The 19,103-nt window shown below is 40.5% G+C and overlaps 1 protein-coding gene across 3 annotated transcripts in view; it reads left to right on the top strand.

Moving 5' to 3' along the window:
* Cbfa2t2 (CBFA2/RUNX1 translocation partner 2) overlaps nt 1-19,103 on the top strand; it is a 94,960-nt gene that overhangs the window by 42,902 nt on the left and 32,955 nt on the right. For 2 of the 3 annotated variants that reach the window (XM_005363102.3, XM_005363101.3), the window contains exons 2-3: nt 13,715-13,858; nt 17,188-17,429. In XM_005363102.3, coding sequence (XP_005363159.1) covers nt 13,715-13,858; nt 17,188-17,429 — 386 coding nt within the window. Of the gene's footprint in view, nt 1-6,879; nt 6,951-13,714; nt 13,859-17,187; nt 17,430-19,103 lie in introns of all 3 variants that reach the window. The other variant, XM_026787099.1, reaches the window with a different exon arrangement.

Raw genomic sequence — 19,103 nt, 5'->3', positions numbered from 1 at the left:
TGCTTTTGTTTTTTGTTTTTTCGAGACAGGGTTTTTCTGCAGCTTTGGAGCCTATCCTGGAACTAGCTCTTGTAGACCAGGCTGGTCTCGAACTCATAGAGATCCGCCTGCTGAGTGCTGGATTACCACTAACCCAAGTTTAACCCTTTGTCCTTTGCCTGCAGCCCTATCAGCATTGCCGTTAATAATTGTTGTCTCTGTTACTGAAATGACGAAAACTGGGGTTCCTTCTTGATAATGAGCTGCTGCCCCTCCCCCCCAGAATCTGCTCTCCTACCTATCCCCTGAGGTTTTCCTCAGAGTCCCACAAAATTGGAAACTATCCTGGACTTGATTTATCTGATCAAGCATTCTAACAGTAAGCCACACCAGTACCCTCACCCTTTTTTTTTTTTTTTTTTTTTAGACAGGGTTTCTCTGTGGTTTTGGAGCCTGTCCTGGAACTAGGTCTTGTAGACCAGGCTGGTCCCTCACCCATTTTTTAAAAATTTATTTTTAGAATGCGTCTTGCTAAGTCAGAGAACAACTTTCATGAGTCTTTTTGCCTTTGACTTTGGGTTCCAAGGATCAAACTAAGGTAGTCAATCACCTGTGTCTACTAAGTCATCTCCAGGGCCCTAAAGTTGACTCTTGTAGGCTTGGGGTCTGTGTTGGGTGGTAGAGCACTTGCTTAGTATTTTCAAGTCCTTAGGTTTGATCCCCTGCACTATACTCCAGACTCAAGCACTCTGGAACTGGAATGTAAAGGGCCAAGGAAACTCAGGGAGGGAAAATGTTGGTAGGAAGGCCGTTCCTGAGCAGGAGGAAGGCCTGGGAAAACACCCAATTAGGGGGTCTTAGGTCACTACTCAGTCGATAAAATACTTGCCTAACTTGCGAAAGGACTTGGTTCTGTCTCCTGTACCCACCGAAAAGTGGGAATGGCAATGTACTGGGAGGTAGAGGAAGAATGACCACAAGTTCAAGATCCTTACTAGCTACACACAGTTTAAGATCAGCCTGGGCTACATGAGATCTTCTAGCTACTCTGGAGTCTAAGGAGGAAGGATTTCCTTAAGCCCAGGAGTAGATGGCCCTTATCTCAGAAAAGGTATTATCTCTCTTCAAATTTATGCCTTCCTTCTGAAATGTAATACTCCTGCTTTTGTTTATTGACATCAGCCTTAATTATATTTCCTTGAGCGGACCTTTATAGAAAAAGTCTTGGATATTTCCAAGACAAACTTTGAATCATGTCACGTGCAGTTCATTTGAACTCTGTGGCCGAGCTGTTTTGGTATTTAAAGCCATTAATTCTAACTCACAGGATTTCTGTCTTCAAGCAAATGAGAATCAGATTTCATGTATGCATATTTTGCCACAGACATTGTTTCATTCAAATAGTTTAAATTTTTTAAGGAGCTGGTGATAGTTCAGTGTGTAAAGATGGTGCTTATCTGATGATAGGAGTTTGCTCCCTGGGTCTCAAGTGGTGGAAAGAAAGAACACACTCCTGCATGTTGTCCTCTGGCCTCCACATGTGCACGTGCTGAGATTATAGGTATGTAATCTTATACTGGTTTCTTATTAATTAACCCTAGAAATCAGATAGAGTTGAGTTTGTTTTGCCTCTGGTTTGCTAGAGCTTGAAGGCATGTAGGCAGGACAATGAGGGTTCTTGGTTTGTTTGATTAGATGTGGTACTGTTGCCTCTTCCACTTAATTGACAGTGCTGTCTTTACATTATTGCAGTGCTCTATGTCAGAAGTTCCTGACCAGATATTGTTGGTCAGTTAGGGGTATTGTCCAGATGTTGTTGGGCAGTTATAAGTATTGTCCAGAAGCTTCTCCTCATAAAAACTTGATCTTTAGTCTCCACCGCTTCTGAATCTTAAGTTCTGTTTGTTTGGTTGTTTTTCTCCACCCAAAATGGAAGCTGTGTATTTTTGGGAGCACAGGGACTTAATTTTTCAAAGATTAAGGGGCATACAAACAGATGGAACCCTAGCATTGGCAAGCTCTTTCAGAGTTTGACATACATATATATAAATTAAAGAATATCTGTATCATACAAACTGACTGAATATGGTAGAGTGAGTTAAAACTTTTTCTTGGAGCCGAGGATGTAGCTCAGAACGCCTAGCATACACACAACCCATTTTCTTATAGTGCTAAAAAAAGCCAAAATAAAAAGCAATCACAGGGTCACATAGACTAGAGTTTTGGAGCCAGATATGTATCACAAGCCATGTAGTTTATTTATTTATGGTGTTCTCCCCCCATTGCTTCTGTACATCCTAGGAGACAAAAGAGGGTATTAGATTCCTTAACGCTGAAGTTATGGCCAGTTGTGAGCTGCCCAGTGTGGATGCTATGAACTGAACTTGAGTACCAGAGTAGCAAGTGCTCTTCACCATTAAACCACCTCTTCAGCCCACAGTTTTGAAGGAACAGGGACTTAAATCTAGCCAGGCTGGTCTAGAACTCATTATGTAGCAAGGCTGACTCTGAAATCCTATTTCTCATCAGGCATGAGGATGTGTGGTTTAATCCCAGCACTCTGGAGGCAGAGGCGATGGGAGCACCTCTACATATGCCTTTGTGTGCACATTCATGCATGTATACATGTTCACATTTAAGTAAATGTTACTTTAAAAAATTAAGGGGCTAGGCAGAGCGCTGTATACATAATAAAAAATAAATATTTAAAAAGAAAAGAAAATCAAGGGGCTGGAGAAATGGCTCAGCAGTTGATAGCACATGTTTTCATAGAGTAATTGAGTTCAATTCCCAGCACTCATAAGGTGACTTACAACTTCATGTAACTCTAGTTCCAGGGAACCTACCACTCTCTTCTGCCATCCACTGGCGTAAAACATGGTAAATAACTGAGGCTGGTCTTGAACTCTTTTTGTTTTGTTTTGTTTTGTTTTTGGGACAGAGTTTTTCTGAGTAGTCCTGCCTGTCCTGGAACCCTCCTATGTAGACCAGGCTGGCTTCAAAGTCAGATCTGCCTCCCGAGTGCTGAAATAGGACTGTGCCATCTCTGCCCGCCTGACCTGAACTCTTGATTTTCCAGCTTCTACCTTGCAAGCACTTGCTGCTGTGCCTGTTTCTGCTTCTGTTTTAGCTGTTGTGAATAATGCTGTTAACGGGGATGACTATAGTAATATAAATATCTTTTCTAGAGGCTGTCTTTCAGTCAGGTGACAGATAATTTTATAAGTGAGAAAATAGTCATTTGTCCCAGGTGTTATGTAGCTGGTTAGTGATAGAAAAACAGCTGTAGCTAGATGTGATAGCACACCCGTAATCCCAGGACTCAGCAAGTGGAGACAATAGTTCAGGGGTCAGCTTGTTATATGTGAGACCTTGTTTTCAAATAAATAATAAGGAAATTGAGCTCCTAACATGATTTTGAAAATCTTTTTCTCTCTTCTTCCCCCACTTGCCCATTTTTTTTTTACCACAAAGGGTCTCCAGAATGTTTAGCAGTTTTAGACCAAACTTTGAGACCTATTTAAAAGACCATGGATATAGTAGTACTCTAATCCCAGCATTCTGGAGACTGAGGAAGGCAGATTGGTGCAAGCTCCAGATCGACCTGGGCAACATAGTAAGTTCAAGACTATCCTGGGATACATAGTGAAACCTTGTCCAATCTCCCCTCAAGGTAAAGAGTTGATGTTTTATTGTTAAGAACAGGAAGAGGCCATTAAGAGTTTTAAATTAATTTCTGATAGGACCCATTTTAAAGTTTAAATCAGCTAGGTTGGAAGGGGTCAGTTCTGAATGAAACAGGAAGAATAGTAAGGGACTAGTTGTTGCCGTTCATGTCAATGTCTACAATATCACCAGTGGGGGAGGGATATGGATGTCTTGTGAAATATTTTGGAGTTGGACTGTCAGCATTTACTCTGATGTGTTTTGTTTCAGAAGGTTATGTGTTGATTGTAGAGACACCATAGTACAGTTGTGTCAGTGGCTGGAGCTAGAAAGACTTGAGTTTCCATCTTAGGAGAACCATTATTAGGAGTACGAAAAGTTGACACTGCTCTGTCTCAGACAGACACGCATGCATGCATGCACGTACACGCAAACAAAGTGAGGAGGATTATATATGAGTAAGAAGATTAGAGCTAACTTATTTCATGACAGTCTTGGACTTATCTGGACTCTGACTGTGGTAATAAATGTTCGGTCAGGATGCTAATACTATATAATGTTAAAAGCTTGAGATCAGTTACACTGTGGCAGAGGTAGCCTCTCTAAGAAGGCAGGGTATTTGTCATTTCTCTCCATGTGAAAAATATTACCTTGATGGAGACTTGAAACAGATGGTGTACAGTTGGAGTAGATTCTGTTATTCCAAATAAACATTTGCTGGAACTGGGGTACAGCAATCCATATTTCACTTTTCCCTATTTACATTATCAGGTTAGCTGTGTTGCTGCTGCTTTTACTTGCATTAAGGTTATCAACAGGCTTTGATGTTGGCAGGCTGATTACAACATGTCTTTAAATATTAAAATGATCACCACTGGAAGAAACCCTTTAGTTTCCTATCCTCCTCACTCAGTAACATAATGACTGTCAACACATTCTTACCTGAGCACTAGCTAAGAGTTCTGTGTGTGGATGGTCAAACAACACTTTGTCATCTGTTAATGTTAAACGCCTGCTCACTGGAATGACTTCTCAGGTTCTGTTATAGCTAATCAGCAAGCATTAAAATCAGGCAGGCACATCTTCCATATTCCAGATCAGTGTTGTCTTCCATGGGAGCCTTGTCTGCTCTGAAAGAGTGACCTAAAACCCGGAATCCTCAACCCTCCTAGTAGCATTATACGTATGCCCCACCATGCCCAGGTGACACTTGCCCTTTCATCTTGGCAACCAACAAACCTTTTACTTATATTATTATTCTGTTTTGGCTAAGAGGTACTATTAAATTGAGGAAAAAAGGAAAATTTCATGGTTTTCATCTCATGTAGTCCAGATTATTAGCTCAAATACCCATTGTAGTTGAGGACTTTGAACTTCTAATTTTCTTGCTTCCTTCTAAATCCTGGGGATAGGGGGCAGTATATGTGTGTACTTTTGTGTATGTTAGATGAGGTTTCTACTGAGCAATATCCCAAGTTGCAAATGAACTCTTTTGGTTTTTCAAAATAGGGTTTCTCTGTTTAACAGTCTTAACTCTCCTGGAGCTTACTCTGCAGACCAGGCTGTTTACTCAAAGAGATCTGCCTGTCTCTGCCTCTCGAGTGCTGGAATGAAAGGTTTGCACCACCACCTGGTGGTAAATTAACTCTTTTATCTGGCCTGAAATTACTATTGCTATTGTGCTTGTCCATGTCAAGTTGTAGAGTAAGATTTGTGTGTAGTCTTTCATGGTTTTAATCATTTGTAAAAGAGAACATTTTTCCGTCCTTGTTCCTGGGCTTTTTTTTTTTTTTTTAATGCTTTGGCACATGTGGGGTAGAGTTTTAGACAAGGTCTCATTGTAGACCATGATGGCTTTCAACTCTCAACACAGCCAAGGATGCTCTTGAACTCCTGTTTTTACTGTTTAACTAATAAGCACTAATTTAATTGGTCTTAATAATAAAAACCTGGAGTCAGATATTGGGGGGTAAAAGCTGAAAGGTTAGAGAAGCAGAGCAGCCAGCCTCTAATTCTTACCTTTACAAGATCCTCAGACTCAATAGGGTAGTCTGTCTCTTCCCGCCTTATATTCCTCTCTTCCCCAGCCACATCACTTCCCATCTCTACCTCCCTAGTGCAGTATTAAAGGTGTGAGCCACTACCGCCCCGCTCTGTTTCTCTTTTAGATGGATTCAATCTGGTGTAGCCCAGGGTTGCCTTGAACTGCTGATCTTTTTTGCTTCCTCCTCCCAAGTGCTGGGATTAAAGGTGTGTGCCACCACTGCCTGGCTTGTGTGGCTGGCTAATGTGGGGTAGCTCCACCCTCTGGTCTCCAGGCACGCTTTATTTAGTAAAGCACAGCAAAGTATCACTACAGGTATAGGTCTTCATTACCACACCTCCAGAAATGTCTGAGTGGGTAAGAATGCTTGCTGCTGAAGAATGAGGACTTTTTGGGATCTCTATCTCAGCACCAATGGGGAAACCTGGGTGTGGCCACACTCACTTGTAATTCTTCCAAAGTGTGAGTGCTGGAAATTGAACTCAGGACCTCTGGAAGAGCAACAAGTAAATGTGTAATAGTTAGGGGTGTGGGGGAATAGAGACAGGAAGATCACTGTGTGTGGTTTCTAGCCACTAGCCTGATTCTAGGTTCAGTGGGACGCCCTGTCCCAAAGGAATAAAATAAAGGATTTTGGATGCCCCCTTGGCTTCCTCATGTGAACATCCAGGTGTGTGTGTGTGTGTGTGTATGTATATGTGTGTGTGTGTGTGTGTGTGCGTGCGCGCATACACGTACATAGACACAAATAAAATAAAATTTTTAAAGTAAATAAGTTTTAAAAGGTACTTTAGAGCTGGAAAGATTGCTCAGCAGGTTAAAAACTGCTGTGTATTAAGTCTAATAGTCTGAATTCAATTTCTTGAACCCACCTGGTTGAAAAAGAAAATGGATTCCCTGTGTTCTCCTCTGACCTATACACACACAAAGTGAGGGGTTTTCATGTATTTTCAGACAGTCTTACTATGTATTCCTGGCTGTCCTGGAACTCAGAGTGATCTGCCTGCTTCTGAACTAAGATTTTTTTTTTTAAAAAAAAAAAGATTTATTTATCTGCATATACATCTGCACAGTAGAAGAGAGCCTTGGATCTCATGGACTGTTGTGATCTGTCATGTCAGTGCTGGGAATTGAACTCAGGAATTTTGGAAGAGCAACCAGTAAGCTCTGGTCCACCTCCACTTTTCTAGAAAAACCCAAGGCCAGAAAGAATGTCTCCTCTGCCAGGCGGCTAGAAGGATTGCACAGAAATTTTAAGAAGGTATTTATTACTAATATGTCTGGTCCTTATAATAATGTAAACAGATGGCATAAATTGTTGTGGTGCTTTCTATTATTTACATTTCCAGTGCTTATAGGCCAGCAAACAATCCTGTTAGCTTGGTTCCCATGTGTTCCTTCCCTCCCCTTCCCCATATATATCCCTGTCTGCTGTTTTTCATGTACTTCTTTAGCATCTTCTTTGTCATCTTAAATTTGGAATCCTGGAGCTCAGTCCTCAGACCTATTCTTTGCTCACTCCATCCAAAATACCTGCTCTCAAGCTTTAAAAATTATCTGTATACTTATCATCAGTTGACAGCCCTCAATCCAAAGCTCAGACTCCTATCCCAAGTCAGTCTACACTGTAATGGAAATTAATATTTTTAGATACCTGAGAAAACCATGTAAAAGCACAGGAAACGCTGGCTGGCTGGCTGAAATCCACAGAGAAGGCCACAGAAGACCTTGTTTGTTTAGATAGAGTTTCTCTGTGTAGCTCTGGCTATCCTGGAACTCACTCTGTAGACCTGGCTGGCCTCACACTCACCAGGTGTTGGGTGGGATTAAAGGCCTGCACCACCACACCTGGCCTTTCTTTCCTTTCAATAATAATAATAATAATAAAATAATAATAATAATAATAAAATACCTTTATTTTTATTTTCTGTGTATGAGCGTTTTAGCTACATGTCTGTGTGGGCACTTTGATTGTACCTGGTATCTGAGGAAGCTAAAAGAAGGTATCATTCCCTGAACTAGATAGAGTTAGAGAGAATTGTTAGCCACAATGTGGGTGCTAGGAATTGAACCTGGGACCTCTTAAAAAAAACAAACCAGCAAGCATTCTTAACTTCTGAACCATCTCTTAGCCTCCACATCCCCCCTTTCCTTCTCCCCATCTCCCTTTTCTGTCTTACTCATCCTTTCCTTGTGAATTGGCTGTCTTAAAGAGTTTTGCTTTAGACCAGTGGTTCTCAAGCTTCCCTTTACAGTTCATGTTGTGGTGACCCCAACCATAAAATTATTTCATTACTTCTTCATAACTGTGATCTTGCTACTGTATGAATGGTAATGTAAATATCTGATATGCAAGACCCTGAAATGGATCACGACTTACAAGTTGAGAACCACTGGTTTAGATTGAAGACTTGGCTAGAGGTGGTTAAATGTGAATCTCCAGAATTAGGAGCTGCAAATGACAGCAAAGAAGTATAAAGCCAAGTTTTCCATGGGATAGTTATAGACAGATTGCAGAACTTGCAAAATGATGAAATCTGGAATCTGGACGTTTGTGAAAATGTTATTTTTTCATCTTTGGCTTTGTGAAATATACAAAGGAATAAGTTAGTGGCTTGAAAAAGGGTACTTAGTATATAATACCATCTATTTTTCATTGAGAATAAAGTAAAAGCAGGAAAAAAACCAAAACAGAACAAAAACAGAAGAAGCTGGGTGTAATGGTACACACCTTTTTATGTCAGCACTCAGGCCAGCCTGGGACCTTATGAGTTTATTTGTTTAACTCAGGTGGATCAGAAGTTGAAGGCTTCCTTTTAGATAGTATGTTCCAGGCCAGCCTGGGACCCACAGGATGCTCTCTCAAAAATAAAATAAAATAAAACTTAATTAATTAAAATTCAGTTGGGCCTGGAGACATGGCTCAATAAAGTTAAGAGTGCCCTTGCAGACAATCACAGCTCACAGCACCCACATCAAGCCGCTCACAACTGCCTGTCATCCTGGTTCTAAGGCCTCTTTGGGCAGAGGAGCATATACCTATACACACATAAGTGTAAAAATAAAGTAATAAATTCTTTAAAAAATTAGTAATTTCTTTTATATCCTTGATGCTGGTAACTTCCAGTTCTAAGCTGAAGTGTTCTTTTATTTCCAAACTTCTGAATTGAACTATCTACTGGGAGCATACTGGTTTAGAGTGAGCATAAAAATTTAATATCCTACAGGCAGAGTGGCACACATCTTTAATCTCAGCACTCAGAAGGCAGAGGGCATCTCTGTGAGTTCGAGGCCAGCTTGATCCACAGAATGAGTCCCTGGACAAAAGAAGAAGAAAAAAAGGTCCCATACTGAATACATAATTTCTTTTCTCAAATATACTTTACTACTAGTGTTCTCTGTCTTGGTCAATAATTCCACCTTGATGTACATTTCCCCTCCCCGCCAGTGATCTTATCAATTATCAAATTCTCTATATTCTAATTTTAAGTATTTTTTAAATTCACCCTCCCAATCCATTCGTATTGTCGCACTTTCTCAGGAATTGCTGCACGTCACAACGTGAAACTCACACATGGCCATCTTGCATCACAGTCTTATCATCTCCCCATCAGAAACAGTGATGTTTTCTTTTCCTTTGTTTTAGATTCCTTCCTTCCTTCTTTAGACAGAGTCTCCCCATTTATTTTTTAGAGTAATTTATTATTTTGTGCGTATTATTTTTGCTTGCATGTATGTGTATGCATTGCATGCCTTGTGTCCACAGAGTTCAGAAGAGGGTGTCAGATCCCCTGGAAGTGCAGTTTTGGATGGTTGTGAGCCATCGTGTAGGTGCTGGAACCAAACCCTGGTCCCCTGAAAAAGCAACAACAAGTATTGTGCTTTTTTTTAAATTTTATTGATATTTATTGAGCTCTACATTTTCTCTGCTCCCATCCCTGTCTCTCCCCTCCCCCCTTCAATCATTTCCCAAGGTCCCATGGTCCCAATTTACTCAGGAGATCTTGTCTTTTTCTAATTTCTATTTCCCATGTAGATTAGATCTATGTACGTCTCTCTTAGTGTCCACATTGTTGTCTAAATTCTCTGGGATTGTGGTTTGTAGGCTGACTTTCTTTGCTTTATGTTTTAAAACCACCTATGAGTGAGTACATGTGATAATTGTCTTTCTGTGTCTGGGTTACCTCACTCAAAATAATGCTTTCTAGCTCCATCGATTTTCCTGCAAAATTCAAGCTGTTGTTATTTTTTTCTGCTGTGTAGAAATGTACCATTGTGTAAATGTACCACATTTTCCTCATCCATTCTTCAGTCGAGGGGCATTTAGGTTGTTTCCAGGTTCTGGCTATGACAAACAAAGCTGCTATGAACATAGTTGAGCACACGTCCTTGTGGCATGATTGAGCATCCTTTGGCTATATACCCAAAAGTAGTATTACTGGGTCTTGAGGAAGGTTGTTTCCTAATTTTCTGAGAAATTGCCACACTGACATTCAAAGGGGTTGTACCAGTTTATATTCCCACCAGCAGAAGTGTTCCCTTTTCCCCACAACCTCTCTAGCATAAATTATCATCAGTGTTTTTGATCTTGGCCATTCTTACAGGTGTAAGATGGAATCTCAGAGTGTAGGAATAGGAGAGGCGGGGCTGCGTCCCCAGCACCCTGGCCGCCTGGCTAGCTTATGCCCCAAAATAACAACACACAAATTGTATTCATTTAAACACTGCTTGGCCCATTTCTATCTAGCCTCTTTTCGGCTAACTCTCGCACCTGGACTAGCCCATTTTCAATTATCTGTGTAGCCCACGAGGTGGCTTACGGGGGTGGGGGGGAGATTCTAGCCTATGTCCATCCTGGGTCTGAGCTTCATGCGTCTGCCCAGGAGAGAGGAGCCTGGCATCTCTGTCTGAGGCGTCTTACCTCACTTCCTCTTCCTCCCAGCATTCTGTTCTGTTTACTCCACCCACCTATGTTCTAAGCTATGAGCCCAAGCAGTTTGTTTATTACTTAACCAATGAAATCAACAGATTGATATATGACACTCCCACATCATCAGAGTTGTTTTGATTTGCATTTCTCTGATGACTAAGGATGTTGACAATTTCCTTAAGTGTCTTTGAGCCATTTTAGATTGCTCTGTTGAGAGTTCTCTGTTTAGGTCTGTAATCCATTTTTTTTATTGGATTATTTGATCTTTTGATGATCAATTTATTGAGTTCTTTGTATATTTTGGAGATCAGACCTCTGTCTGATGGGGGTTAGTGAAGATCTTTTCCCATTCTGTAGGCTGTCGTTTTGTTGTCTGTGTCCTTTTCTTTACAGAAGCTTTTCAGTTTCAGGAGGTCCCATTTATTAATTGTTTCTCTCAGTGTTTCTCTCTGTGCTGCTGGGATTATATTCAGGAAGTGGTTCCCTGTGCCAATGCGTTCAAGTGTATTTCCCACTTTCTCTATGTTGAGGTCTTTGATCCATTTGGATTTGAGTTTTGTTCATGATGATAGATATGGGTCTATCTACATTTTTCTACATGTTGCTATCCAATTATGCCAGCACCACTTGTTAAATATTCTTTCTTTTTTTCCATTTTATATTTTTTACTTTTTTATCAAAGATCAGGTATTCGAAGATGTGTGGATTGCTATCCGAGTCTTGTATTTGGTTCCGTTGGTCCTCCTGTCTGTTCTTACAATACCAAGTATTGTGCTTTTAACTGCACAACCAGCTTTCCAGCCTCTACTTGTTTTTATTGTATATGTCTAGGTTTTGCTTGTATGTACATTTGTGCACCACATGTTTGCTTGATACCTGTGGAGACCAGAAGAGTGCATTGGATCCCTGGGCTGGGAATTCAAACCCAGGTCCTGAAAGAGCAGCTAGAGTGTGCTTAACCTCTGAGCCATCTCTCTAGCCCTGTCTTTGATTTTCATAGCTTTCCTTTTATGTGGTTTTTATTGTCTTTCATTTACTTGTGTTGAAAAACAAGCCCTAGAAAGGTGAAATTATTTGCTAAATTTCATGTAGGTCATGAGTAACAGAAGATGACATCAAACCAGCCCTTTCACTTTCCTTATCTTCATTACTATTTGAAACTAGGAATGACAGTAATGGTGCTGGTCTGTGGACAGTGGGGTAAACAAGAAGTGAGTAACTGTTCTTTAAGCTGAATTTTCAGAAGGTGGAGCATGCAGCTCACTGTTCCTGAGTTGGGCTCACCTATCTTTGTAGCCCTGGACAAGTGCTGAATGTTACAACGTTATCTGTTTGGCTGCTAAGCCCTCCTCCAGCCTTTGGCACCCTTGCTGTAAAGACAGGTGGTCTGAAAAAGATGCCCTCCAGGTTGATGCACACTGTACATAACATAACAGTGTGAGACAACTGTCAGTTCCTTCCTTCTCTTCCCCCTACACCCTCCAGAAAGCTGGGCCCCAGATGGAAGAGCTGGAAACATGTCAACTGTTCTCTGAAGGGCATTGAGAAAACACTGGCAGGAAGAAAAAGGCAAGCGCAACAGTTCATTAGTCCACTAATCAGATAGGACAACCATCAGTTTTACAAAGACAGCATCCTGACCAGGGACAGTGGGCAGTTTTACTTCTCAAAATGCTGTAGGTTTTGTTAGGGGTTTGTAACATGGGTGCTTGACTTCCTTGATACATTTTATTGATATATCCCTTTCCAAAATAAAGCCACTGCAAACTGGAACATAGAATTACAGTATTTGGGGACATCTTTCCCATCAGAAAGTGTAGTGAATATGCTAAGATGTTCCTTGTGGTTTGCATGAGCATGCCAGAATATGTCATCTTTATAATTGTGATTCTACAAGAAAACTTTCCTTTTTACTTTCTCATTTAAACCTTTTCTGTGGTCTTTGCAGTTGAAATCGAAGTCAGTTGCTACTACAGTATTTAAGTAAAACAAAACAAAGCAACAGGTAATTACTAAGGGGCATATAGTTCAATAAAGGTGAACCTGTTATCCAGGTATTAATAGGTTCTTTTTTTGTGAAAAATAGTTCATTTTAAATGTTTTTGAGTCATGGTTTTGCCTCATTTAACCCAGAATATTTTATAGCTAGAGTCTGGCTTTGAGCTTCTGATCCTCCTGTTTCTACCTCCCCAGAGCTGCATTCACAGGCAGTATGCCACTGTGCCAGGTTTTACTTATTTATAATACTTTGGATTTTTCTTATGTGTTTTGCCTCCATGTGTGAGAGTTCAAAAAAGCTCTGAGATTGTCTGAAACTGATATTAGAGATGGCTGTGAGTTAGGAACTGAACCTCTGTCCTCTGTAACCTCTGAGCTGTTTCTCCAATTCCCTTCCTTTTTCTCTCTTCTGTAACCTCTGAGCCATCTCTCCAATGCCCTTACTTTTTTTTTTCTTCATGTGCACTGGCATTTTGCTAGCATTTATATCTGTGGGGGTGTGTTGGGGCCTCTGGAACTGGAGTTACAGAGAGTTGTTAGCTGCCATGTGGGTGCCGGGAATTGAACCTAGACCATATTGAAGAGCAGCCAACCCACTGGTAGAGTGCCCTTAACTGCTGAGCCATCTCTTCAGTGTCCCTCTCCCCCATTTTTAAAGGTCATTTCCAAGGTCTTCAAGGTGGCTCAGCTAGTACATATGTGTAAAATACTGAGCCTGACAACCTGAATTTGATCTCCTGGACATATTGTAGAAAGGAGAGAACTATATCTGGCAAGTTCTGACCGCCACACATATCATGGCGCATGTACGCATGCTTATGAACTTGTGTCACACACACACTCACACCAACCAACCAACAAACAAATAAGTAAATATGTAGTTAGATTTTTAAAAGGTTCTTTCCCCAAATAAAGCAGCATTTACAGAGCTAGATGTTAGGATATGAACATCTCTCCAGGGAGTCTATGTTTTTACCCTTTGTTATAAGTATCATCTTAACTTCTGAGCCCTCTAGGGAAATAGGTTCATTTCCAGTTGTTGTTGCTATTTATTATTTATAGAGAGCTTTGACCTTCCTTTTTTCTATTCTTTGCAGTTGGTTGTGAGAAAAGGGTGCCAGCAATGCCTGGATCGCCTGTGGAAGTGAAGATACAGTCAAGATCCTCACCTCCCATCATGCCACCCCTCCCACCAATAAATCCTGGAGGACCGAGGCCAGTGTCCTTTACTCCTACAGCATGTGAGACCTTTTAATTAAGTTGAACTCATGATTCAGAGTCATAATTTAGATCTGAGTAACTGATTTGCATTAAACCTTCAATATACATCATTTAACATGACTAAAGTATAAATAAGGGCGTGATATAGTAATGCATTCTTATTAATTATCTCAGTCTGTAATCGCCACACTCAGAGGATCAAGCGCTCTAGGCCACCCCTTGGTGTTGCATGTGCCTTTGATCCTGGCCGGTGGGAGACAGAAACAAGTGGCTCTCAGTGAGTTTGAGGCCAGTCTGTCTATATAGTGAATTCCAGGCCCATTGAGCTACTTAGTAACACCCTATCTCCAAAAACGTAAGGGAGGGGGTTGTTTTAATGTGACCTCCAAAAATAATAAAGATCGGCATGATTTTTATTTATTTGTGACAGAGTCTCACTATGTAGCTGGGTATATTATAACTTGAAAAAAGTGAGAATGTGATCATACAATTTCATTTAAACACTGTGAAAAGCATATCTATACTGTGTAAAGCATATCTATATTGTCACGGTGGTACAAGTGTAGTAATATTCTGGTTTTTGTGCGGTGCTTCAAAGAGGGCAGCCCTGATCAGGATGGATCTTTCTGTGGAAACAGAAATGAAAGGTGATTGCAGCTTATTTTCTAGACTGGTGAGGGTAAGTGTGGAGCTCTCCTTTCTAGGAGTTTTTGTAATCTCCTTGAATGGAAAATAGAATTATCCTCCCCTTTTTCCTCAGCCCGTTAGTTTTCTTGAAAACCTACCACTTGTTAGGGGGTTGATGAATAAAGCAAAAGAATATACAGCAGATAGCTCAGCAGGGGAAGGTGCCTGTTACCAAGACTGACGATTTGAGTTTGGTCCCCAGGACCCATGTTGTAGGAGGAAAAGAACCAACTCCTGCAAACTGTCTTCTGACCTCCACATTCACTATGACAGATATACACACTTGTGTGTACCTGCACACAATATAAATGTATTGATAGTTTGCAGAAACCTAGTAATATCTATGCATATGTATGTGGTAAGTGAACGCATCAAGCAGTCTCACCTTTTGTGGTAACATATGTTAGTAGTGCTTGAGGGAGAAGGGAAATGGAAGGCTGAGGCAGAAAGAACTCTAGTAAAATAGTGGTCGTGTGTGTGCGGATTTCTGGAACTCACTGTATGGACCAGGCTGACCTCAAATTTAGAGATCCACTTTACTTTGCCTCTGAGTGTTGGGATTAAAGAAGTACACTACTACATCCAGCACAGCTTGATTAACTCTGTTAGGGTTTACCTTGAAATAAAGCAGCACCATCCTATACCAAAGAAAACTCTTCTTACAAATAATAGTTGAGCTGTATAAGATAGAAAAGTGTTTGCTGGTTCATATTTGAATGCTGGTCTGTCCAGGAAGAAGGAGCAGAGATGGAGAAGTGACTGTTTGAGGAGGGATGTATGACCGAGTTTATGGTAGTTTTATAAACTCAGAGGTTAAAGAGTTGGTCTTTTAAAACACAGCTGAAGTCTTTAATTGTTGCTTGCTTTATATTTGTTTTGATGTGTAGTTTCATGTAGTTCAGACTGGTATTGAACTCTTTACAGCCCAGCGTGATCTTGAACTCTTGATGTTTCTGCCTCTACCTTCCAAGTACTGTTGGGATCATAGAAATGTGCTCTCATGCCCTGCTTTTGTTTTGATGTTTTTCTAAGATAGGGTCTCACTCTATAGCTCAGGCTGGCTTCCAAACTGGAATTCTCGTAAGTCTGTCTCCTAAGTACTGGTGGCATCACTGGTTTGAGCCCACTACACCCACCATATTTGCGTTTTTTTTTTATAACAATTTATCCTTCCCTCCCCTCAGAAAACAGGAATAGTGATTGTGTTTATCAAAATTTGATCAAAAGTAAAGAATTGGAGATCCTTCGTAGAGTTTAAATAGTGCCTTTTTCCCCCCTGTCCTTTTTCTTCTTTTTTGGGTATGTGGGGTCTTGATATGCTGGTTTTAACCTCTTGGCCCCAGTGGCTCTTCTGACTCAATCTGTAGAGTAGCTAGGAACATTCTAATTTTAGAAGGTATTTTCTCTGAATGACCAAGATTTTGCATTGTTTACCAATCTGTGTCAAGACAAGGGGAAAACTAAAGGACATTAGTATTTTGAATGGTCAAAGAGTTATATATTTTTATGAGAATTAGGTCATAAAGATAGAACCTGAAAATGTCTTTGACATTAGTATATTTCTTTTTACCTAATGGTATTTCTCACGTGCTAACTTGTGACTGGTTGCTTGGTTTCTTTGAGGTTCTTGGAACATTTGTGAAGTGAACAGAAAGCTGGATGTGGTGGGTCACACCTACAATAATGGCAATCTGGAGGCCAGTGCAGGAGAATTGTAGCAAGTTCAAGGCTACTGTGCAAGACCCTGTCTAAGAAAAAGAAAGAAAAGGAGGTTCTGAGGGAGATGACTCAGGGATTAAGTGCTCTTTTTGGTCTTGCAGAGGACTGGGGTTTGTTTCCCAGCCCTCACATGGCAGCTGACAACTGTCTGTTAAATCAGTACCAAGAGATCCAACGTCCTTTTCGGACCTCCATGTGCACCAGACACACATGTGATACACAGATAAACATGCAGGCAAGACATTCATACACATAAAAATGAGATCTTTAGGGGAAAAAAGTAAACATAGGAATTTCCAGTCAGTCTCTAGCCCACCTTAAGCACTGTTGTGTCTATAATTTAACTATAGCTCTTTCTGTGCCTATAATTTTTTTTTCCTAAAGGGGTTCACAATAGCCAACTGTCCTTGAGCCCAATATTTTCCCTCACCCAAGTGCTGGGTTTACATGGGAGCATTACTGTAGCTTGCTTTTTTTTTAAAAAAGGAAAGATTTTATTTATTCATTATGTATCTAATATTCTACTTGTATGTCTGCCTGCATGCCAGAAAAGGACACCAGATCTTAGTATGGATGGTTGTGAGCCACCATATGGTTGCTGGGAATTGAGCTCAGGACTTCTGGAAGAGCAGCCAATGCTCCTAACTGCTGAGCCATCTCTCCAGCCCCTGTAGATTGCTTTTTTTTATTCATAGTACTCTACAGTAATTGTGTGTGTGTTGTATCTGCTTGTTTGCTTTGTAAATGTTTTTATTTATTCTTTAAGAATTTCCTGACAGTCTGTCTTGGTACACCACAATCTCATTGAGGGTAAAAATGAGTTTTTTATACTATAATGCCTTACAGAATTCAAATGAGTATTAAAAGAGATCATGAAGGTGAAGAAGTCAGCAAAGGCTCTTATGTTCTGTACTCAACTGATCTTATTCTGGCTTTCTTCTAGTAAGCAATGGCATCAACCATTCCCCTCCTACCCTGAATGGTGCTCCATCACCACCACAGAGATTTAGCAATGGCCCTGCCTCTTCCACATCATCTACCCTAACAAATCAACAGTTGCCAGCTACTTGTGGTGCTCGGCAGCTCAGCAAGTTGAAACGTTTTCTTACGACTCTGCAACAGTTTGGCAATGACATCTCACCTGAGATTGGCGAGAAGGTTCGGACTCTTGTTCTAGCATTGGTGGTAAGTGTGGCTTTACCTTCACCCACTGCCTAAGAAGTTATGATATTCCTGCTCATTCCCAAACCATGTAGGTATTATGGACTACATTAGTTTTACAAAATTTTTAAAAATTGTTGAATTACAGATTTCATAGAAGTATTTATTTGCCAAAGAATCTATAATGTGTCTTATTAGCTAAGGTACAGTTTTAATTCCAGTCAGTGGCTTTGGATTTGACCTAAGCAGCTTTCAGCAGGCCTGCTGCAGTCACGCCAAGTTAATAGCTTCTCTGTGTGTCAGCATATTCAGGAGCTGGGGCATTATTTGAGAACCAATTTTAGTTTTCAAAACAGTATTTTGTCAAATTAGAAGTTCAATGTTCTAAATAAATAGTTTCTATGCAGTCACTGTTGTTGAGCTCCATGTGCATGGTTTCTTTCGTTTTCCTGTACTGATCATAGTGAGCCTGCTCTAAAGGATTAACTTTCTGTATTGCCATCTGATGAGACTGAATAATCTCAATTTATAAGGGAAGTGCTGCCAGTTCTTGTGTTTCCAAATGAATTACTCTTAAGATTCACTCCTGATAAAAACATTCTGAGCCGGGCGGTGGTGGCGCACGCCTTTAATCCCAGCACTTGGGAGGCAGAGGCAGGTGGATCTCTGTGAGTTCGAGACCAGCCTGGTCTACAAGAGCTAGTTCCAGGACAGGCTCCAAAACCACAGAGAAACCCTGTCTCGAAAAACAAAAAATCTGTTTTCTTTTCCACTAGTGCTAGTCCTTAAAGTGGATTTCCTCTCAAAATACAATTTAGCAAAACCCCTGGGGTTCTCCAGTATAATGGAGTGCAGGACATGGAACACAGTTGGCAGAGTACCTGCCCAGTATCCACAGCCCTGGGGACAGTCCCACTACTCTGGATATTTACACAGAAAGATCAGAAGTTCAAAATCATTCTGAGTTACGTAGTTTCAGTCCAGCAAGGCAGTGTATGAGACCCTCTCTCCAACGAAAACCAAACAGGGTCTGGTATAAGATAGCTGGTCTTGAACTCTATGTATTCCAGGACCTTGAACTCTTGATCTCCTTCCTCTACCTCCTTAGTGCAAAGATTTCAGGCATGAGCTTCCGTTATTTTGTTGTACTGTTTTATTATGCCACACTTTATATATTTTGGCTTTTGATAAACATTTGAATTATTTATGCATTGGGGCAGTGTGTCAAGGGTCCCTATTGTCGCCCTATTTGTAGATTGATTCCTTTTTCCAGACTTGACATATGGTGGTGCTCACAGCTAACATTCATTCCAGAGACATAATAAAAATAGATAGGCAGATTGTAAAGGAGATCGACATGGACAGATTCTGGAGGAATCCATGTGCTGCCTTCCTTAATATTCTCCCCATCTCATCATCACACAGAATATACTCTCCCCAAAGTATGCAGTGCTTCTGCCCAAAGAATCCTGTAAAAACTCTGAATGTGGCTGGGTCTTGTTAATCATCTATGCCTAGCTCATCTTATGGAATCCAGTGTAACAGTGATCCATTTCTATCACTTGGAAAAAGTATGAAGTTTTTTTCTATACATTTATTTATTCAGAGGAAACCTACTTATTAGTCAAAATTTAAACTATGATGAAATAGTTAACATTATTAAAGTGAGATTAAGTGAACCTTTTTTTAAGTTTATTT

Source organism: Microtus ochrogaster, linkage group LG8, assembly GCF_000317375.1.
Source record: "Microtus ochrogaster isolate Prairie Vole_2 linkage group LG8, MicOch1.0, whole genome shotgun sequence".
NCBI lineage: Eukaryota > Metazoa > Chordata > Mammalia > Rodentia > Cricetidae > Microtus > Microtus ochrogaster.
The sequence above is the reverse complement of the archived record's forward strand: the minus strand, read 5'-3'. Positions and strand labels throughout refer to the sequence as shown.